Source organism: Protobothrops mucrosquamatus, unplaced genomic scaffold, assembly GCF_001527695.2.
Source record: "Protobothrops mucrosquamatus isolate PMUCROS unplaced genomic scaffold, P.Mucros_1.0 scaffold882, whole genome shotgun sequence".
NCBI classification, from domain to species: Eukaryota; Metazoa; Chordata; class Lepidosauria; order Squamata; family Viperidae; genus Protobothrops; species Protobothrops mucrosquamatus.
In genome coordinates, this window is record NW_015387136.1 from 228,691 (window position 1) to 252,603 (window position 23,913).

General features: G+C 44.7%; 1 protein-coding gene across 1 annotated transcript; it reads right to left on the minus strand.

The window, feature by feature from the left end:
- Positions 1-315: 315 nt before the first annotated feature.
- Positions 316-9,587, minus strand: NMUR1 (neuromedin U receptor 1). The gene is made up of 2 exons (XM_015819284.1): positions 8,729-9,587; positions 316-716 (listed from the first exon to the last, which is right to left on the minus strand). Exons 1-2 carry the CDS (start codon positions 9,585-9,587, stop codon positions 316-318), a joined length of 1,260 nt encoding a protein of 419 aa, XP_015674770.1.
- Positions 9,588-23,913: the final 14,326 nt, after the last annotated feature.

Consider the following 23,913-nt stretch of genomic DNA (forward strand, 5'->3'; position numbering starts at 1 on the left):
GCCCTAAGTCAATTGTACCAATTTACATCAGACATAAAGGTATTTAAAGGCCAGTGCTCTGACAGACGAGCACGATTCCAAGCACGTTGAAGATGTCCCTCCACCCCGAACGGAGACAAAATCTTTGCAGCCCAATCATCAAGCTCGGAGATCGAACCCACAGCCCAACAGTCCTAAGTCACTTTTATCAGCGCTGTTGTAATTTAATAACGGCCACTTAATAAACTGTTGTTAAGTCCAGGACATATTCCAGCCGCAAACTTCAGCGCCTGGCGTGAAAGGCAACCGACGCGACCGATCGGTCGGGGAAAGCCCTCAGAGGTACGGGTCTTCTCGTTCGTCTACGTTGTCCCCTGCAAGGTCCCCCTCGTTGTCCTCTGGGTCAGACAGGGGCAGCCCGTGGCCGCCTGGGAGAGGCTCCAAAACGGTGCTGCGCACGGTGGTGCGTACGCTGCTGGGCGAGCGCCTGTGGGAGCCCAGTTTCTGGAAGCGTCGGTGGCACATGACGTCCTTGAACATCTCACGGAAGCGGCTGGACATCAGGTTGTAGAGGACGGGGTTGGCGGCCGAGCTCAGGTAGAAGAAGACCCCCGAGATGATGTGAATGTACTGGAACATGTGTTGCATCCGGTCAGTCCAGTGAGTGACGAAGCTCCAGACCAGCCGGTCAGTGTGGAAGGGGGCCCAGCAGATGCCGAACACGACCACCAGCACGACTGGGGGGACAAGGACAGGGAAGCAGAGTTATCGGGGAGGAAAAGCTTGGGACTGATTGGCTAATGGAGAAGAACCTCCTCCGTTCTAGCCAATCAATGGAGAAGCTAGCCCAAGGTTAAAACTGTGGGGTTTGTCTGTTTTCTTGCAGACATTTCATTACCCAACTAGGTAACATCATCAATGCCGGGAGGAGGAGGAGGAGGAGGAGGAGGAGGAGGAGGAGGAGGAGGAGGAGGAGGATTGTAGAGCCAATCACTTTGGGCCAATCACCAGGACAGTGAGTTCTAGTCCTGATTTACCCATGAAAGCCGGCTGGGTGACTTTGGGCCAATCACCAGGAGACTGCGAGTTCTAGTCCTACCTTAGGCCTGAAAGCCAGCTGGGTGACTTTGGGCCAATCACCAGGTGGCTGTGAGTTCTAGTCCTACCTTAGGCCTGAAAGCCAGCTGGGTGACTTTGGGCCAATCACCAGGAGACTGCGAGTTCTAGTCCCACCCTAGGCATGAAAGCTGGCTGGGTGACTTTGGATCAATCACCAGGAGACTGTGAGTTCTAGTCCTACCTTAGGCCTGAAAGCCAGCTGGGTGACTTTGGGCCAATCACCAGGTGGCTGTGAGTTCTAGTCCCGCCTTAGGCATGAAAGCTGGCTGGGTGACATTGGACCAATCACCAGGAGACTGTGAGTTCTAGTCCTACCTTAGGCCTGAAAGCCGTCTGAGTGACTTTGGGCCAATCACCAGGAGATGGTGAGTTCTAGTCCCGCCTTAGGAATGAAAGCCAGCTGGGTGACTTTGGGCCAGTCACCAGGAGACGGTGAGTTCTAGTCCCGCCTTAGGAATGAAAGCCGGCTGGGTGACATTGGACCAATCACCAGGAGACTGTGAGTTCTAGTCCTACCTTAGGCCTGAAAGCCGTCTGAGTGACTTTGGGCCAATCGCCAGGAGACAGTGAGTTCTAGTCCCGCCTTAGGAATGAAAGCCAGCTGGGTGACTTTGGGCCAGTCACCAGGAGACGGTGAGTTCTAGTCCCGCCTTAGGAATGAAAGCCAGCTGGGTGACTTTGGGCCAGTCACGCACTCTCACAGCCCAACCCACCTTGCAGGGGGAAAAAATCAGTGGAGGAAGAGGAGTTGGATCGTGTTCACTGCCGAGTGAACACTGCCGAGTGAACACAAACGGGGCACAAAGAAATCAAACAAAAATAAAATAAAATTCAAACCCTGCTTCTTCATGGACCCAGCCCAACAAGTTTTGCTGGCAAAAATATGGAAGTGGTTCACCTCTAGCTTGGTCCTTTCTCACATGATTTATGTTGCTGCCTGCAAGTTTGTGGGAAAGGGGTGGCCCTTCTGACATTTGGGCCCTTGCCCTGAGCATCCACAGGGAGAGGCAAAGCAGGGCACGCGACTTCATACATGACATTGCCATGTATGTTCTGGGGTCATCATGGCTACTTTTGATAATATTTTATTGATTTTCTCATTTTGCATCAATAGTTCAATAGTGTAAATAATAATGATGATGATGATGATGATGATGATGATGATGATGATGATGTTGGAAGGGACCTTGGAGGTCATCTAGTCCAACCCCTTGCTCAGGCAGGAAACCCTATACCATTTCGGACAAATGGCTGTCCAGTCTCTTCTTAAAAACTTCTGGAGGCAGGTTGCTCCACTGGTTAATTGTTCTAACTGTTAACCAGTGGAACAACCTGCCTCCAGACATAAGTCTTAAGTATAAATCTCATGTTACAACATCAAATATTTCCTCTCTTTTCCCATTAATATCTGCTAAGGAGAAACTTCCTGACAGTTAGAACAATTAACCAGTGGAACAACCTGTCTCCAGAAGCGGTGGATGCTCCAACACTGGAAGTTTTGAAGAAGAGACTAGACAGCCATTTGTCCGAAATGGTGTAGGGTTTCCTGCCTGAGCAGGGGGTTGGACTAGATGACCTCCAAGGTCCCTTCCAACTTTATTATTATTATTATTATTATCATCATCATCATCATCTAGATAAAAATGTATTCGTTACAGTTATCAATAATTTTTAGCATATACGTATCTTAATTGCGTTTGCACTTCATCCTTGTATAGAATCAATGTCCTGTTATTGCTTTCCCCCCCCCTTCCAGGCTTTAATTTCCCATCAATATTCCAATTAACACTATTATTTATGATTTCCAAGTAGTTTATATTTAGGTGACCAAAATTTCCCTTATCTCTCAACTTCTCCCTTTTTCCCTTTTCCTAGCAACAGTCTAATATTCTGGTTACACGTCTTATCTGGCGTTCTGACAACGTCCTTTCTATAGATGTACAGGTAGGTCTCAACTTAACAAACCACAATTGGAACCACAATGGAGTTTCCCCTGCTAAGTAAAGCAGTTGTTAAGGGACGTGTAGGCAATTTGTGCCATATTTTTTTTAAGGAGTCACTGCAGTTGTTAAGGAAATCATTTGCTCATTAAGCGAATCCAGATTCCCCCACCGACTTCGCTTGTCGGAAGCTGGGCTGGGACGGCGATCGCAAATGGTGATCACATGATTGTAATAAATGCATGCTGGTCGCCAAGCACCCCAATTTTTGATCGTGAGACCGTGCTGCAACAGTCATAAAGACGAGGACTGATTGCGAAATGACGTTTTTCAGTGCTGTTGCAACTTTGAATGCTCACTATAATAATAATAATAATAATAATAATAATAATAATAATAATAATAATAACAATAATAATAATTGGAAGGGACCTTGGAGGTCATCTAGTCCAACCACCTGCTCGGACAGGAAACCCTATACCATTTCGGACAAAGGGCTGTCCAGCCTCTTCTTAAAAACTTCCAGCTTTGGAGAAGGGAGGGAGGGAGGGAGGGAGGGAGGGAGGAAGGAAGGAAGGAAGGAAGGAAGGAAGGAAGGAAGGAAGGAAGGAAGGAAGGAAGGAAGGAAGGAAGGAAGAAAGGAAGGAAAAAAAAGAATAACAGAATAACAGACTCGGAAGGGACCTTGGAGGTCATCTAGTCCAACCCCCTGCTCAGGCAGGAAGCCCTATCCCATTTCAGACAAAGGGCTGTCCAGTCTCTTCTTAAAAACTTCCAGTATTGGAGAAGGGAGGGAGGGAGGGAGGGAAAGAAGGAGGGAAGGAAGAAGGGAAGGAAGGAAGGAAGGAAGGAAAAAAGAATAACAGAATAACAGACTCGGAAGGGACCTTGGAGGTCATCTAGTCCAACCCCCTGGTCAGGCAGGAAGCCCTATCCCATTTCAGACAAACGGCTGTCCAATCTTTCCTTTAAAAACTTCCAGTGTTGGAGCATCCACAGCTTCTGGAGGCAAATGTTATCTCCAAATCTGCATTTACACAGCCCCAGCAACTTTGGAGCCTATAAACCCGGGGCTATCTTTCTCAGTGTGCAGTGTATCTCTTGGTGTGCTGCGCAAATCCAACCTGCTTGTCGGTATACGGCTGCCCGCATTGGGCCATCTCAGGAAAAAGAGGTTGATTTATGTCTTTTTACGTTTATTCATCCGATTTCAAAAAACGCCCATCAATCTCACGGAGAGACTCCGGGGTTAATTCAATTACCAGGTTCAGCTTGTTCGGATGTAGGCTGTGAAAATGCCAAAGATGTTTCGCAATGCTGCGTTTTTTTTCCGGGTCTGCCAGCAGCCTCTAATTTTCTGCCTGATTGCCACGCTTCAATTTTGTTCGCCCGTTTCTTCCCTCCGGCAGGGGGGAAACTCATTTGTAGGGGCGAAACACAATTCGAGCAGTGACACGTACTTGAAAGGCTGTTCAAATCAGCCGCTTTGCTTTCCTGCTGAAATGTAGACTTTAAGACAGAATAACAGAGCTGGAAGGGACCTTGGAGGTCATCTAGTCCAACCCCCTGCTCAGGCAGGAAACCCTATACCAGGGCTTTTCAACCAGTGGTAGGGGAACCCCCTGTGGTACATTGGCACCTGGCAGGTGGTACGCGACCATCCTAGAAAAGTGGCAGCGGGGGAGGGGAATGGGCTGAACCGGTGGCAGCACCGCACAAGTCTGAGCGAGAGACGGCTAGAGCTGCAGGGCTGTCAGGGCTCAGCGGAAGCGCCAGGATCAGTGCCGCTTTCCAGCTGATCGGCGCTTCTTCGGGGCTGTCAGGGCTCAGTGGAAGCACCAGGATCAGCACCAGGATCCAGCTGAACCTCGGCGCTGATCCTGGTGCTTCCGCTGAGCCCAGAAGAAGCGCCGATCAGCTGGAATGTTACAGCCTCTCCAGGGTCTTGTGATTTACATTCAGATGCTTGGCAACTGATTCATATTTATGACAGTCACAGTGTCCCAGGGTCATGTGAAGGGACCAAAACCTGCTGCAACCACCCAGCAGACGGGGGGGGGGAATAAAAACCAAACACCCCCCCACCCCACCCCCGCTGCCAATCCTCAACAGAAATGCTCACAACAATGGAAACCTCGGACAGGAGGAAGAGTGCCGCCGGGCGGGCAGGCAGGTGTCTTGCTCGGCTGTGGCTTGGGGGGCACTTTTTTCAGTGCCCTTGTAACTTCGAACAGTCACTAAGCGAACTGTTGTAAATCGAGGACTACCTGTACTTTATCACTTTTTTCCTTTTTTGGGGGGGGTCATCAAGTTTTTTGACACCTTGCTAGGTGACTGGTGGTACTCAGATGCTGCCATATCCTAAAAGTGGTACAATGGGTGAAAAGGTTGAAAAGCCCTGCCCTATACCATTTCAGAGAAATGGCTGTCCAATCTCTTCTTAAAAACTTCCAGGGTTGGAGCATTCACCGCTTCTGGAGGCAGGTGGTTCCACTGGTTAATTGTTCTCACTGTCAGGAAGTTTCTCCTTAGTTCCAGGTTGCTTCTCTCCTTGATTAGTTTCCATCCGTTGCTTCTTGTCCAGCCTTCAGGTGCTTTGGAGAATAGCTTGACTCCCTCTTCTTTGGGGCAGCCCCTGAGATATTGGAGCACTGCTATCATGTCCCCCCTCGTCCTTCTCTTCGTTAAATTAGACCTACCCAATTCCTGCCACCGTTCTTTATATGTTTTATCCTCCAGACCCCTAATCATCTTTGTGGCTCTTCTCTGCACTCTTTCCAGAGTCTCAGCATCTTTTTCATAGCAAGCTGACCAAAACTGGATGCATTTAATAGGCACATTTGTATGCCTGCACCATCAAACTGACTCTTAGCGGCTCACTTAGAAAATACGATACAAATAGAGCCCGTCTTAAGTATTAAAATGGCACTATAAAAATAGAAAGAGGATAAGTGCTTTGCGTGCATTTGCATGCATTTGCATACAATAATACTTATAGCGGTGAGCGTGTGTGCTGAAGCTTGGCAGCGAATTGCTCATCAGTTCTGCCCTCCGATATCGTGTTCACAATTTCCCTCCCTTGCGTCGCTTGCTGAGGCTTCATTCTGCCCGGAACGGAGCGGAGTTCTCGGCAAGCTTTGGAATTGAATAACCAGGTTAGAAGATTGATAGATAAAACACCGGAGGGAATACTAGAGATAGCCCTTGATTTATGACACGTCCGGGAGCAGAATTTCCATGGCTGAGAAAGTGAATTATGATCCATTAAGTGAATTATGATCCATTTTACAACCTTATTTGGCCTGGTTGTTAAGCGAATCGCGCAGTCGTTAAGCAAATCCAGCTTGCCCCATTGGCTTCGCTTGTCGGAAGCCGACTGGGAAAGTCGCAAGTGGGGATCCTGCGTCCGCAGGACACCGCAACTGTCATAAATGGATTAACCAGTGGAACAACCTGCCTCCAGAAGCGGTGAATGCTCCAACCCTGGAAGTTTTTAAGAAGAGACTGGACAGCCATTTGTCCAAAATGGTATAGGGTTTCCTGCCTGAGCAGGGGGTTGGACTAGATGACCTCCAAGGTCCCTTCCAACTTTATTATTATTATTATTATTATTATTATTATTATTATTATTATTAGCCTGAATTTTGATCACATGACTATGAGGATACTGCGACGGTCATTAAGTGGCGAGGGCCGGCTCTACGTCATGCTTTTTAATGCTGGTGTTGTCACGCTGCCAACATTGGATGTTTTTGAATGGACAACAGAGACAAATGTAGCCATCTTTTACCTTTTGCTTTCAGAGTTAGATGATGCTGGGAGGGGGGATGTGAACGAGAGGCCAGCTAGACATAACAACACTAAACCTAGTGTGAGGATCAAGGTTATTGTAACCAGGCGCTTCAAGCTAATTAGGGAGTGTGATTTATGACTATTAATTGGAGGAGGGAATTGTGCTTTGATACTATGTGCTCAGGGGAGGGGAATTCAGTTTTTGGCTTCGATTACGCAGTGCCGATATTAAGCTACTCAAAATAAAAGATTCTTTAAGGTAAACAACGCCTCGAAGTTCTTTCGAAGAGTTTCATCTGTCGGAACCAGGACAGCTGTAACTTGGACGCTCGCTCAATGAATGGTTGTTAAGTCGAGGATTATCTGCAGACATGGGGAAGTCAGTCCTAAACGAGGAGTTTGGTGATCCTGTTCCAGGGGTGTTTGGGGAAAATCTCACCTGGAACCCCAGAATTGGAAGAAATTATGGAGAATCATCTAGTCCAGAGATGTCCAATCTTGGTAGAAGAGAATCTCTGTAGCTCAAGGTTGAACTGTGGTTCTCTCAGCTTGGTTGACTTCTTGCAGACATTTCATGACCCAACTAGGTAACATCATCAGTGCTAGAAGGGAGTGGGGTTTGCAGAGAGGAGGAGGAGGAGGAGGAGGAGGAGAACTGTTGAGTTCCTGGTACTTTTTGAGATTGCTTGTTTTCTCGCAGACATTTCTTTACCGGACTATGTAACATCATCAGTGCTGCAAAGCTGAGTGCTAACTCTTCTCCCTTCTAGCACTGATGATGTTACCGAGTTTGGGTCATGAAACATCTGCAAGGAAACAGTCAAGCTCAGAGAGCACCAAGGACCCCCCAGTTCTCCTCCTCCTCCTCTCCACAAACCCTTCTAGCACGGATGATGTTACCTAGTTGGGTAATAAAACGTCTGCAAGAAAACCACGGAGAGTTCAATCATGAGTGGTTTGCTCAATATTGGAAAAATGAAAACCTACCAACGGAAGAAGAACTAATTAAGAAAATCTTAGATTGTGCAGAAAGGGACAGGCTGACATTGAAGATAAAAGAGAAAGAAGATTCAGTATACTTTAGAGCAGAGGTCCCCAACCTTTTGGGCACCAGGGACCGATTCTGTGGAGAGATTTTTTTTCCGCGGACCGGAGTATGTGTGTGTTGTTTTGTGTGCTGCCTGTAACCTGTGGATGGGGCTTTCCTTGTTTGTGCGGACCGGTTGCTGGCATGCCGCGGCCCGGTACCGATCCACGGACCGGGGGGTTGGGGACCCGTTTTAGAAAATGGGACGATTTTTATCAATGGCTAGAAAAACGAGTTAGAGAGAAAGAAATGTGATATGTACTGTGTAACATTAAATATGTATTAGTAAGAAGACGACCATCGGGTGAAGTGAAGATGTAAGAAACATATTATTAACTAACATATTGATTGTGAAAACATAGAAACTAATTATTATTGTTTTTTAAATACAACACGCTGTTTGCTAAATACTAAAGAATGTTATTCTATAAAAATTAATAAAATATATACCAAAAAAAAAGGTCTGCAAAAAAAGCCACTAAGCTCAGCTCAGAGAGCAGCATGGACTCCCAAGCCATCGTTGTTGTCCTCCTCCTCCTGTCCCCCCCACCCCTTTCTAGCACTGATGATGTTACCTAGCTGGGTAACGAAACGTCTACAAGAAAACAAGCAAGCTCAGAGAGCGCCAAGGACCCCACATTCCTCCTCCTCCTCCCTTCTAGCACTGAAGATGTTACCTAGCCTGGTAACGAAACGTTCGGAAACCAACCCCACCAGCCTGTTCTTCTTCCACAGGTCAACCCAGTTGGAAGCCTCCTCAGATGCCCGATCCCGGTTCTCGACCCTCGGGGCCCTTCCCCCTTCAACTTACACAACATATTGGTCACCTGCCTCCGCCGAGCCTTCTTCTGCTGGAGACGGAGGTTGTGGTAGTCGGACCGGCTTCCCGATTTGGCCTCCAGAGCCTCCAGAAGCTTCTCCTTCCGCAGCTGCAGGCCGATGAGCAGATAGAGGACGCTGATGATGGCCATGGGGACGAAGAAGAAGACGACGGTGGTAACCTGGATGAGGAGGTTGTAGATCAAGGGGGACTTCACCAGAGTGCAGGTGTCCGAGTCGGGTACCACACCCCATCCGGGCACGTAGAGAGTCTGTATCCCGTGTAGGCTGGTGTTCGGGATGGAGCAGACAACGGAGAGGACCCACACCATGACGATCACCTTCTGGGCGTGGTTTTTGGTCACCACGTACTTCGCCTTGAGCGGGTGGACCACAGCAATGTAGCGCTCCACGCTGAGGGCCGTCACGTTGAGGATGGAGGCGAAGCAGACGGCCTCGAAGAGCAGGGTCTTAAAGCGGCAGCCTCCGGCCCCTAAGAGGAAGGGGTAGTTGCTCCACATCTCGTAAATCTCCAGCGGCATGCCCAGCAGAAGCACCAGGAGGTCCGAGATGGCCAGGCTGAAAAGGTAATAGTTGGTGGGCGTCCTCATGAAGCGGTGCTGGATGATCACCAGACAGGTCACGAGGTTGCCCAGGGCCCCCACCACAAAAATCAGCAGGTAGGTGGTGCAGACGGGAACGAAAAAACCTGACCGGCGGGGTCCCAGGTATCGGAGGCGCAGCTCCTCGGCTGTCATGTTTAGGACCTCGGGGTTGAAGGGACTCGGTTTCCCCTCCGGCGTGCTGCCGTTGCACACGTCTCCAGAAGCCGCCGGGTCCAGCAGCTCCATGGGGGAGAACTGGAAGTCCAGCTTGGAGCAGTCAGCAGAAGACGGGGAGATGACTTCAGACTGGAAGGAGAGAAGCACAGTGAGCGATGTGTGGGCGAATCTGAAGGCTAGGATCAGACTATCACAATGAAAAGAGTTGGAAGGGACCTTGGAGGTCATCTAGTCCAGCCCCCTGCTCAAGGAGGAGACCCTATCCCATTTCCTTACAAATGGTTGTCCCATCTCTTCTTTTTTTTAAAAAAAAAATATTTTATTATTTTTTCAATTTTACATTTGAGTATTTAAAAAGCAACCTGGTGACTGGGTTAATCAATAGTTCAATAACAAAACCTTTAGTGCAAACCTCAGGTTACAGCATCAGATATTATATAATAATAATAATAATAATAATAATAATAATAATAATAATAATAATAATAATAATAATAATAATAGTAGTAGTAGTAGTAGTAGTAGTAGTAGTAGTAAAGTTGGAAGGGACCTTGGAGGTCATCTAGTCCAACCCCCTGCTTAGGCAGGAAACCCTATACCATTTCAGACAAATGGCTGTCCAGTCTCTTCTTGAAAACTTCCAGTGTTGGAGCATTCACCGCTTCTGGAGGCAGGTTGTTCCACTGGTTAATTGTTCTCACTGTCAGGAAGTTTCTCTTTAGTTTTAGGTTGCTTCTCTCCTTGATTAGTTTCCATCCGTTGCTTCTTGTCCTGCCCTTAGGCGCTTTGGAGAATAGCTTGACTCCCTCTTCTTTGGGGCAGCCCCTGAGATACTGGAACCCTGCTATCATGTCACCCCTCGTCCTTCTCTTCATTAAACTGACATACCCAATTCCAGCAGCCGTTCCTTATATGTTTTAGCCTCCAATCCCCTAATCATCTTTGTTGCTCTTCTCTGTACTCTTTCTAGAGTCTCCACATCTTTTTTATATCGTGATGATCAAAACTGGATGCAGGATTCCAAGTGTGGCCTTACTAAGGCATTATAAAGTGGTATTAATACTTCACTTGATCTTGATTCTATCCCTCTGTTAATGCAGCCCAGCACTGTGTTGGCTTTTTTGGCAGCTGCAGCACACGGCTGGCTCCTATTTAAGTGATTGTCCACTAGGACTCTTGAGATCCCTCTCACAGTTACTACTATTGAGCAAGGTACCCCCTATACTATACCTGTACATTTGGTTTTTCTTGCCTAAATGTAGAACCTTACTTTTTTCACCATTGAATATTGCATTGACTTAACTGATACTGTTTATGATTATCGTTTATTACACTTACTACAGTTATTTATCACTATATCAACTATTGTTAACTGAACACGTGCACCCGGACAATCGTCTGTTTGCTAAACACTGAAAATGTTATTGGGGGGATAAGCCCAATGTTGATCCCAACCTTGTCCTAATCCCAATCCTGATCCTAACCCCACCCTAAACCTTAACCCCCATCCCGATCCTATTTTATCCCCAACCCTATAAAACTCAATAAAATCTTTTTTAAAAAAAAAAAAAAATTGGGGTGCTTGGCAAAGTGGCTCACATTTATGATGGCTGCAGTGTCCTTAACAACTGCAGTGATTAACAACTGGGGCCAAAATGGAAATTTTGGGGGGTGGGCTGTGGTTGTAAAAGTCAAGGACTTCCGGCAGCCCGTTTGATCACAAGCTCCCCTTTTTGCCAGACCCCCCCCCAAAAAGAACATTTAGGGAAGACATTTGAGCCCCGCTTTCTTTTCAAATTAAACAGAGCAATAACGAAACCGCTGGAAATGACTAGCGCGTAATTTATTTCGCGCAGAAAAAAACCCGCCACTGCTTGTTATTTTCACGGCATTAAAAAGTGGACACGCAGCGATTTTGACTAAAATTTTAATCCCCAAATGAAGGGGGGAGCGGGAGAGAGAGAGGACAGTCACAAAATCGCAAGCTGCGGCTTGTGAAAGGAATACAAACAACTCTGGATTTTGGGCCAGCTGGGAAATTAGACGGGAAGAGAAATAAAGCGGAAAGCCGAGTAAACAAAGAGTTTTATTACCCAGCCTTATTTAATTCTTTTGCAGAAGATTGAAAGTTTTTAGGATTTGAGAGAAAAAACACAGAAATAACCACAACATCACGCAACTTAGCTGCCATAAACGTACGGTCAACATTTGCCGTGAAACTCAACCGGGTGGCCTTAATTTCCATAGTAGAAACCCGACTTAGGCTGCGGTGCTTGAAAAGAGAGAAAAGATAGAAAAATGTGGGTTCGGCAGCATCACCACCAGATCTACATGGAGGGAGGTGTGTAGTGGGGTGCCCCAGGGCTCTGTTCTGGGCCCAGTGCTCTTCAACATCTTCATCAACGATTTGGATGAGGGGATAGATGGGGAACTCATCAGATTTGCAGACGACACCAAGCTGGCAGGAATAGCCAACACTCCAGAAGTTACAGGCTTAGGATACAGGAGGATCTGGACAGACTTGAACACTGGGCACTATCTAACAAAATGAAATTCAAGGGTGAAAAAAGTAAGGTTCTACATTTAGGCAAGAAAAACCAAATGTACAGGTATAGTATAGGGGGTACCTTGCTCAATAGTAGTAACTGTGAGAGGGATCTCGGAGTCCTAGTGGACGATCCCTTAAATAGGAGCCAGCCGTGTGCTGCAGCTGCCAAAAAAGCCAACACAGTGCTGGGCTGCATCAACAGAGGGATAGAATCAAGATCATGTGAAGTGTTAATACCACTTTACAATGCCTTGGTAAGGCCACACTTGGAATCCTGCATCCAGTTTAGGTCACCGCGATGTAAAAAAGAAGTTGAGACTCTAGAAAGAGTACAGAGAAGAGCAACAAAGATGATTAGGGGACTGGAGGCTAAAGCATATAAGGAACGGTTGCTGGAATTGGGTATGTCTAGTTTAATGAAGAAAAGGACGAGGGGGGACATGATAGCAGCCTTCCAATATCTCAGGGGCTGCCCCAAAGAAGAGGGAGTCAAGCTATTCTCCAAAGCGCCTGAAGGCAGGACAAGAAGCAACAGGTGGAAACTCATCAAGGAGAGAATCAACCTGGAACTAAGGAGAAATTTTCTGACAGTTAGAACAATTAACCAGTGGAACAACCTGGGGTCCAAGACTACTGGCTAGTTAGCTAATGAAGGCCACTGATTCATCTCTACTGTCTTGACAGCAATTCCCAGTTTTTTCCAGGATATTCCAAGGAACTCCTTGTTCTCTGGATCTAGCCGCAGATCCATTCTCTTTCTCTTCTCCTATTTCTCCAAACTACTACTACTACTACTACTACTACTAGTAGTAGTAGTAGTAGTAGTAGTAGTAGTAAAGTTGGAAGGAACCTGGGAGGTCATCTAGTCCAACCCCCTGCTCAGGCAGGAAACCCTATACCATTTCACACAAATGGCTGTCCAGTCTCTTCTTTAAAATGTCCAGTGTTGGAGCATTCACCGCTTCTGGAGGCAGGTTGTTCCACTGGTTAATTGTTCTCACTGCCAGGAAGTTTCTCCTTGATCAAACAAGAGGGACAGATTCTAACCAGGGTTAATTTAATGTGCTCCTTTTTGTAAACAATTTTATTGATTAGGGGGGGGAAAATCTCACCGACTTATTAAAAAAGTAGAATGGTTCTCTTCTTGTGATGTTAGCTGTCCACTGAGGTTCCAACTCTCTGTGTGTTTGCTCGTGTGATTGGCGTGTCTACTTTTTAATATTTTTTTGAAGTAGATAAGCAATCCTAGGTGGAATAAATCTGATCATAATAAATCTAGCCATAGTTTCAAACAGCCAGAGATATTTTTTTTAAGCAAGGTAGCAGAGAAGATTTTGAGATGGTTTAATGACTTTGCTGATCAATCATTGAAAAATCCAGATGAGCCTTTGCTAAGAATTTGTCTGCTTTCATGCTGTCTTTTTTATCTTAATTATCACAAGTAGGAATTCAGATAAAGGGCAAGTCAGAAGAGATGATAAAAACGCCTTAACTGAACAACACCTGGATGAACTATAGAATGGAAATAAGAATAGAATTAGAATTAGATTAGAACTAGAATAGAATAAATTAGAATTAGAATTGAATAAATTAGAATTAGAATTAGAATAGAATTAGAATAGAATAGGAATAGAATAGATTTAGAATAGAATAGGAATAGAATAGAATAAATTAAAATTAGAATAGAATAAAATAGAATAGAATAGAATTAGAATTAGAATAGGGATAGAATAGAATTAGAATAGAATAAATTAGAATTAGAATTAGAATAGAATTAGAATTAGAATTAGAATAGAATAGGAATAGAATAAGAATAGAATTCTAGAATAGAATTTTAAGAATACACGTAGAAGAATTGTTCAGTAGCACAAGGATTGCCTCAGCTGGCTACATTACCCACACCTGGAATGCTGCATCCAGTTTTGGTCACCATGATGTAAAAAAGATGTTGAGACTCTAGAAAGAGTACAGAGAAGAGCAGCAAAGATGATTAGGGGACTGGAGGCTAAAACATATAAGGAACAGTTGCTGGAATTGGGTATGTCAAGTCTAATGAAGAGAAGGATGAGGGGGGACAGGATAGTAGCCTTCCAATATCTCAAGGGGCTGCCCCAAAGAAGAGGGAGTCAAGCTATTCTCCAAAGCACTGAAGGCAGGACAAGAAGCAACAGGTGGAAACTAACCAAGGAGAGAAGCAACCTGGAACTAAGGAGGAATTTCCTGACAGTTAGAACAATTAACCAGTGGAACAACCTGCCTCCAGAAGAAGTGAATGCTCCAACACTGGAAGTTTTTAAGAAGAGACTGGACAGCCATTTGTCTGAAATGGTATAGAGTTTTCTTCCTGAACAGGGGATTGGACTAGATCAGGGGTAGTCAACCTTGGCTCCTTTATGACTCGTGGACTTCAACTATGCTGGCTCAGGAATTCTGGGAGTTGAAGTCCACGAGTCATAAAAGAGCCAAGGTTGACTACCCCTGGACTAGATGACCTCCAAGGTCCCTTCTAACTGTATTATTCTATTCTATTCTATTCTATTCTATTCTATTCTATTCTATTCTATTCTATTCTATTCTATTCCATTCCATATTTTCTATTCTAGTCTATTCTGTTCCGTTCCACTCCACTCTACACAGGTGTTTCTTACCTGCAAAAGGAGTTCCACCCCTTATTTTCTTGACATTCTTTTGAAGTGCCAATGCACCATCAAACATTATGGACTCTTTGACGTCCACTCACTCTTTGCTTCTCTTTGAAGCCAGCCATTCGCGTCACCTAATTTGGACGGCATTCCTTCAAACCCGGCATAATTTCTCCCTAAAGTCACACCTGTGTTTTCTCATTATCATCCTTCACTCAACATGCCACAACCGGCTCACAGCTGTGAGAATCTTATTTGCACAAAGCTGGAAAGAACACAGCTAGTCCTCAACGTACGCAACTATTCATTTAGTGACGGTTTGAAGTTCCCAAGGCATTGGAAAAAAAGTAACTTACGACCGCTTTTCACATTTACGACGGCGGCAGCATCCCCCTAGTCACGTGATCAAAAGTCAGACGCTTGGCAACTGACTCTTACTTATGACAGTTGCAGTGTCCCCCCGGGGTCATGTGATCATCTCTGATTTTTAAGTTGTGATGATTAGAATGCTGTTACAAAAATGGCTTGAAATATTTAAAAATGTCAAGGAAAAAAAGTTACGGCTGTAGCATTTTTGTATTATTTTTTTTCACAACCGTGAGCAGTTGAGTCTGTTGCTGGCTGAGTTTCCCGGTGAGTAATTGGGACTATATTGAGGTGATATATTGTCTCATCCAAATTCCACAAATCAAAATCCAGCTTTGGACAAATCCCTGGGTTAATTAACGACTTGATCCAGTTGAGGAGTTTGCGAAATAAAGCCAGACTTTTGGTTTTTTTCTGAATCTCCATTCGGCAGAAGAAAACATTTGTCATTCTGGTTTCATCCTCACACTACCATCACATTCCCTAAAGAGACCCATGCATGATTTAGGATATGTCATCGCGGCTCATTTATAATACTGGTGTAATGTTGCAGCTGGTCTTTTTATATCGGCTGAAATTGTTTGTCATTGGCCTACGTGCGTTACAAGGTAAAGGATGCAAATTTAAGCAAAAGGGTTAAATTGCATCTCGGCACAACTGACATAAATTTTACCAGCGGCATAAATCTGGATGGAACAGACTGGGGAATCAACAGATATTTTTACTCTCAAATGATCTATTAAATTGATTTGACTGTGCCTGAACTATCAGCTAACCACAGGAGTGCACCCAGATTAAAGTAAAAACAGTCAAGATGGCAGCTAGGCCCATCGGATCAACGCCCCATTTGTTTTCAACATCCATTAGTTTACCAGCACAGTAAATCACACACAAAAAAGTAAAGAATATTAATTCCAACTCAGCTTAGGCTGTTGTATATATTCCTAGAAGTGAGCAACAGAAAGCATCATATGTCCTCTTTCACACACATGTACACGATGAATGTCTACGGAGATTCTCAGTCATCCAAGTTATGCTTTGTCCCAAAGGTGCTTTTTTCAAGAGGCAACTGGACTTTCTTGTTTTTCTTTGAAGACGTTTCGCTTCTCATCCCAGAAGCTTCTTCAGCTCTGACTGGACGGTGGGGAATGGAAGAATTTATATGCCTTGCAGACAGCTGGTCATTTGCCTTCTTTTAGAGCAGGGGTCTTCAAACTTGGCCCTTTTATGACTCGTGGACTTCAACTCCCAGAATTCCTCAGCCAGCGGGCTAAGTCTGAAGACCCTTGTTTTAGAGGGTCTTTGAGGCCATTTGGAGTTTTATATGTGTCCTCAGGGTCACCTGGGTGGTGCAAATGGGTGTGGAGCCTTCTATTTCTCTTCTTATTCTTATCCTATCCTACCTTACACAGGTGTTTCTTACCTGCAAAAGGAGATCCAACTATTATTATTATTATTATTATTATTATTATTATTATTATGGATCATCGCACAGTCAGCCAGATGTTCAGACTGGATTTGGCATTTTGTCTACCTATTGAGTCCTTCCCAAGGACCTGGGATAGGCAGATGTGGATGTTTGATGGTATTACAAGGCTGTCAGCCGCCCTGAGTCCGTAAGGAGAAGGGCGGGGTAAAAATTAAATAAATAAATAAAATAAATTACAGATCTCGTTGCAGGATGGAAGCAGTTCCTAGTAAGGCCACCTTTTGCAATGGACTAATAGCGAATTTGTCAATGCCGATGATGGTGTCCAAGTGGTGCTCCAGTTGTTTTGGGATTGCACCCAAGGCGCCTATGACTATTGGTACTACCCTTGCTTGCCTTTGCCACAGTCTTTCTATTTCTATTTGTAGGTCTTTGTGTTTTGTGATCTTCTCCAGTTCTTTCTCGTCTATTCTGCTGTCTCCAGGCACTGCCACGTCCACTATCCAGGCTTTTTTGTCTTTCTTATCGACAATTGTTAAGTCTGGGGTGTTATGTTGCAGGTGCTTGTCTGTTTGAATTCTGAAGTCCCAGAGCAGCTTAACTTTATCATTTTCTATGACTTTTTCTATATTATTATTATTATTATTATTATTATTATTATTATTATTATTATTATTATTATTATTATTATTATTATTATTATTATTATTTAAACAGGTTGATGGAGCCACCCAACTCACAGCCAGCGACACTGGATGGAAGTCAGCATCGGTTTTGATGCATTGATTGTGCTGCAGCCCCCCCCCCCAAATGCAGGAAAGTGACTCAAAGCTGTGATCTACCCACCTCAAAGCTGCCAACCGCAATGGGTTTGCTGGTGTGTGTGTGTGTGTGTGTGTGTGTGTGTGTGTGTGACTTTCCAAGGCCCCCTCCTCCAGCCCTTTTAATGCTACCAGTCCAAAATCAAGCCACAAAATTCCATCTCTATCCCTTTCATGGATGGAGGGGGAGATAAGAGGGTGGGGGGGGGAGAGGAGGAGGGGCACACACCAGCATCATCAATCGTATTTTATCTCCTGACGCAAAGCAAATGCACCATTCTTTTTTTTCAAATCTAATCACGTAACTTGACTGCGGCCATGAACCAGCAGAAAGGAAAAAAAAAAGAGACAATCGTTTTTAAGTATCTTCTAGAACCTTCCGTATAGCTATGCCTCAACTTACAACACTTCGTTTAGTGACTGCTCAAACAGTTAACCACAGCGTGGAAAAAAGCGACTTCATCACCGTTTCTCACACTTACAACCGTTGCGACGTCCCCGCAGTCGCACCTTCAGACGCTCGGCCACTGACTCGTATTTATGATGGTCGCAGCGTCCCCCCCGGGATCATGTGATCCCTTTTTTGCGACCTTCTGACAAGCAAAGTCAATGGGGGGAAGCCGGATTCACTTAACAACCGTGTTACTAATGTAACAACTGCGCTTCGCGTAACAACTGTGGCAAAGAAAGGTTGTACAAGGGCGCAAAGATCACTTAGCAATGTAAAGTTTGGGCTCAATTGTGCTCATTTAAGTCGAGGACCGCCTGTAATAAATGAGGAACGATGCATTTAAAAAACGCTAAAAAAACCCAACCCATTGTTCTGATTAGTTAAAACTAATGTAAAATCTAGAATCGCAGAATAATAAGGAATATATATAATACAGTATCTGACATTAAAGAGTGCAGAGAAGAGCAACAAAGAGGATCAGGGGACTGGAGGCTGAAACATAAGGAGCGGTTGTTGGAATTGGGGATGTCTAGTTTAATGAAGAGAAGGACGAGGGGGGACATGATAGCAGCCTTCCAGTATCTCAGGGGCTGCCCCAAAGAAGAGGCAGTCAAGCTATTCTCCAAGGCACCTGAAGGCAGGACAAGAAGCAACGGATGGAAACTGATCAAGGAGAGAAGCAACCTAGAACTAAGGAGAAACTTCCTGACAGTGAGAACAATTAACCAGTGGAACAACCTGCCTCCAGAAGCGGTGAATGCTCCAACACTGGAAGTTTTTAAAAAGAGACTGGACAGCCCTTTGTCTGAAATAGTGTAGGGTTTCCTGCCTGAGCAGGGGGTTGGACTAGATGACCGCCAAGGTCCCTTCCAACTTTTTATTATTATTATTATTATTATTATTATTATTATTATTATTATTATTATTATTATTATTATTATTATTATTAAAAAATAATAACCAGTTGTAATGCTGAGGGACGGCCATTCCCATTCCCTGTTCAAACAAGTTCAGTTACTCTTAATTCTTCTTTGTTTAGCTAGCCATTCTTTTTCTAAAAGTAACTTTTGGGGAAACGGCTTTGGCCAAAAAGGGCTGATGTTTTGGACACTCTGCTCAAGAGCCTGAAAAGCCCTTCTCCAGCCCCCTGGCTGCCCCAAAGGAGAGGAGAGAGCAAACAGATGGTAGCGAGAGGGCAACAGAAAGATAGAAACACACAGAAAGAGTGCAGAGAAGAGCAACCAAGATGATTAGGGGACTGGAGGCTAAAACATATAAGGAACAGTTGCTAGAATTGGGGATGTCTAGTTTAAGGAAGAGAAGGACGAGGGGGGACAGGATAGCAGCCTTCCAGTATCTCAGGGGTTGCCCCAAAGAAGAGGGAGTCAAGCTCTTCTCCGAAGCGCCTGAAGGCAGGACAAGAAGCAACGGGTGGAAACTAATCAAGGAGAGAAGCAACCTGGAACTAAGGAGAAACTTCCTGACAGTAAGAACAAATAACCAGTGGAACTGCTTGCCTCCAGAGGTTGTGGGGGCTCCATCACTGGAGGTATTTAAGAAGAGACTGGACAGCAATAGTAATAGTAGTAGTAGTAGTAGTAGTAATAACAACAATAATAATAATATTGGAAGGTATCTTGGAGGTCATCTAGTCCAACCCCCTGCTCAGGAAGGAAACCCTATACCATTTCAGACAAATGGCTGTCCAGTCTCTTCTTTAAAACTTCCAGTGTTGGAGCATTCACCGCTTCTGGAGGCAGGTTGTTCCACTGGTTAATTGTTCTAACTGTAGGAAGTTTCTCTTTATTACAAGGTTGCTTCTCTCCTTAGTTAGTTTCTCCATCCGTTGCTTCTTGTCCTGCCTTCAGGCGCTTTGGAGAATATAGCTTGACTCCCTCTTCTTTGGGGCAGCCCCTGAGATACTGGAAGGCTGCTATCATGTCCCCCCTCGTACTTGTCTTCATTAAACTAGACATACCCAATTCCAGCAGCCGTTCCTTATATGCTTTAGCCTCCAGTCCCCTGATCCTCTTTGTTGCTCTTCTCTGCCGTCTTTCCAGAGTCTCAACATCTTTTTTACATCGTGATGACCAAATCTGGATGTCGTATTCCAGGTGTGGGCTTACCAAGGCATTATAAAGTGTTATAAAGATTTGTCTGAAATGGTATAGGGTCTCCTGCTTGACCAGGGGGTTGGACTAGAAGGCCTCCAAGGTCCCTTCCAGCTCTGTTATTTATCTTTTTCCTTCGTTCTTGCCACCCGAACCCTCCATTTTCCCCCCCTTCTCCCGCAGAGTGTTTGGAGAGCAGAAGAGACCACGGCCCCCCCTGCGTGGCCGAGTAGAAATAAATATGTGGGGCTGTTTTAAAAAAATAAAGATCACGTATATTCAGGAGCAGAATGGAACTAGGCAGCCCACAACCCACCAGGATATTTTTAAAGGAAAGAGAGAGAGAGAGAGAGACGCAAATCAGAACGAGATCAGCCATGCAGGATCATCCGTAATTATTCTACATTTCACAGCTGCCGCGCACTCCAAGTGGGAACCGGAGACCGGTTAGCACTTAGAAAAAAAAGAGAGAGAGCAATTATCTCCCACATTTCACTACAGACAACCAAAAAGCCACCATCATTTAAATGTCTTAAGAGATTTTTTTTTAAAACAAAACAAAACAAAAAATACGAGTCTGTGATAACATGCAAAGAAGAACATTGTCTAACCTACCAAGAGGCTGCGGGCGAATTGCGTCGGAAACATGAAACTGCATTATCCAAAGTTGCGGGTGCTCCATCACTGGAAGCTTTTTAAGAAGAGACTGGACAGCCACTTGTCTGAAATGGTAGAGGATCTCCTGCTTGAGCAGGGAGGGGGGGGTTGGACTACAAGACCTCCAACGTCCCTTCCACTTCTATTCTGACTGATGGATCGATCGATGTAGGACATCCGCCAAATGCCCACCGCTAGCTGCAAATATTCCACAAAGCAGCTTTGTGGTCTCTCCATTTTACTGTTTCTCACCTCTAAAGAGATCGGCATTGGTGGACAAGAATATTTTTGCTTTCTGGATGGGAGCTGCAGAGAAGTCTCTAGAATCGAATGCTTCAAGCTTGCACCTTGGTAAAAATATAAAAGCTTTCTGGATTAAGATTTGGTGGAACATTCAACAGATTTTTAAGAAAAAGATAAAGTTCACTCCACAATTATTTTTGTTGGGTGTTATTACAGATTGTGATGCTAAAGAAATTAACTTGATGTTGAATTTGATAACAGCTGCAAGGTTATTAGTAGGGCAATATTGGAAGAAGGATTGCTTGCCTACTATAGAAGAATGGACGCTTAAAGTCTCAAACTTAGCAGAAATGGCCAAGATTTCTGCTTATTTGAAGGATTATATTGTAATTTTTATAAAACTTTTAATAAAAAAAAAGCTTGCACCTTTGTTGCTCTCAATAGGAAACACATCTGGAGCATCCCCAAAGACGCTGGCTAGGTTGGGACAAAAAACGGCGGCGGCGTTGACGTTTCAAGACCCGGCAGTTTGGCAAGAGCCCTTTTTTTCTCCTCTTTTCCAGCATGACCCTCTTTACAATAGAATAGAGCTGGAAGGGACCTGGGAGGTCTTCTAGTCCAGCCCCCTGCTCAAGCAGCAGACTCCTATACCCAATCGAGGGTTTCTGCTGGGGAGCCCAGCCAGTGGGACAGCAACAAAATGCCAGGATTTACCACGTCATTGCACTGTTCTGTTCTGCTCCCTTAAAATTAGGCATAATTCTACGAACAATGAGAGTTGTCGTTAGAATTTGGGGAAGAGAATGAGGGGGTTTCCCCCCCACACACACAAAAAAATTGGGGTGCAGGGAGAAAAACCTCTGCAAATCTGCATTTTGCAGCAAGCTGGCTGATTTGAAAACCTGCAGGTTTTTACTGCACTTATTTGATTATTGGCATTTCGGACCGACGGGAGCCACGCTATGAGGGTGGCAGGGACAGAAACACAGGAAATAATCCTGACAGTTAGAACAATTAACCAGTGGAACTACCTGCCTCCAGAAGCGGTGAATGCTCCAACACTGGAAGTTTTTAAGAAGAGACTGGACAGCCATTTGTCTGAAATGGTATAGGGTTTCCTGCCTGAGCAGGGGATTGGACTAGATGACCTCCAAGGTCCCTTCCATCATCATCATCATCATCATCATCATCATCATCATCATCATCATCATCATCATTATTATTATTATTATTATGGATCATCGCACAGTCAGCCAGATGTTCAGACTGGATTTGGCATTTTGTCTACCTATCGAGTCCTTCCCAAGGACCTGGGATAGGCAGATGTGGATGTTTGATGGTATTACAGATATTATTATTATTATATGCATGCATCGATACAAATAAATAAATAAACAGGGTGGATTAAATCTATTACACCTGTTGGAAGTTGATCAGAGAGAGAAGCAACCTGAAATTAAGGAGAAACTTCCTGACAGGGAGGACAATTAACCAGTGGAACAGCTTCGGAAATCGCGGGCGCTCCATCCCTGGAGATTTTTAAGAAGAGACTGGACAGTCACCTGTCTTGAGATGGTGTAGGTTCTCCTGCTTGAGGAGGGGGCTGGACTAGAAGACCTCCAAGGTCCCTTCCAGCTGGATTCTATTCTAAATCCGTTTCTGCAACCTTGTTCCCCATTCCTGCCTTTGCTCGTTCCTTATCGCCTGTTTGCTTTTTAAGGAATCTCAACTTCCGGTATTACAAATTTTATTAGTTTATCGAAATATAAAATAGAAAAAAATAGTTTTTTGAAAACAATGGCAGGAGAAGAAAAAGGGGAAAATGTAGGGGGAAAGAGGGGGGGTGGAAAAAAAGAAGAAAAGCATTGATTTCTCAATGGCTAACCCTATTTTATTTAAGCTCAATAGAATAAGATAATAACATACGACTGTAACTTTTTTTATTTTTACCTAGTAATATAGACCAGGCATTTCTAGCAGTCCTCCTCTTATGACAATTGGAACTAGCATCTCCGTCGCTGAGCGAGGCAGTCGTGAAGTGAAGCGTGCCCGATTTTTGAAAACTTTTTGGCCACACTTGTGAATCGCACGGCTGTTAGGCGAGTTTGGCTTCCCCCCTTAATTTTGCTCGTTGGAAGACAGCTGGGGAAGATCACAAAGGGAGATCACGGGACCCAGGGACCCTGCCAGCTTCACAAAAATTTGGATCACCCGATCCTGGGAATTTTGCACAGCTTGTTAAGAGGGAGGACTGATTGCAAGCCGGGGTTTTTTTTCCCCGGCGCCGTTGTAATTTGAAACAGCCGCAAAATGAACGGTTGTTAAGCCGAGGATTACCTGAAGCTTAAAATGGCAAAGGTTGAGAAAGAGTGCCCTGGATCAAAGGGATATGCAATTTTTGCATTTTGAAAACCTGTGGACTTCCAACTCCCAGAATTCCCCCGCCAGAATTCTGGTGGGGGAATTCTGGGAGTTGAAGTCCACAAGTCTTAAAGTTGCCAAGGTTGCACATTCCTGCCCTATGGGCTTAATAGAATAGAATAGAATAGAATAGAATAGAATAGAATAGAATGGAATGGAATGGAACCCGCTGCTCAGGTAGGAAACCCTACACCATTTCAGACAACAGAATAGAATAGAATAGAATAGAAATAGAATCAGGAAGGGACCTTGGAGGTCATCTAGTCCAACCTGCTGCTCAGGCAGGAAACCCTACACCATTTCAGACAATAGAATAGAATAGAATAGAATAGAATCTGGAAGGGATCTTGGAGGTCATCTAGTCCAACCTCCTTCTCAGGCAGGAAACCCTACACCATTTCAGACAATAGAATAGAATAGAATAGAATAGAATCTGGAAGGGATCTTGGAGGTCATCTAGTCCAACCCCCTGCTCAGGCAGGAAACCCTATACCATTTCAGACAATAGAATAGAATAGAATAGAATCTGGAAGGGACCTTGGAGGTCATCTAGTCCAACCCCCTGCTCAGGCAGGAAACCCTATACCATTTCAGACAATAGAATAGAATAGAATAGAATAGAATAGAATAGAATAGAATAGAATCTGGAAGGGATCTTGGAGGTCATCTAGTCCAACCCCCTGCTCAGGCAGGAAACCCTATACCA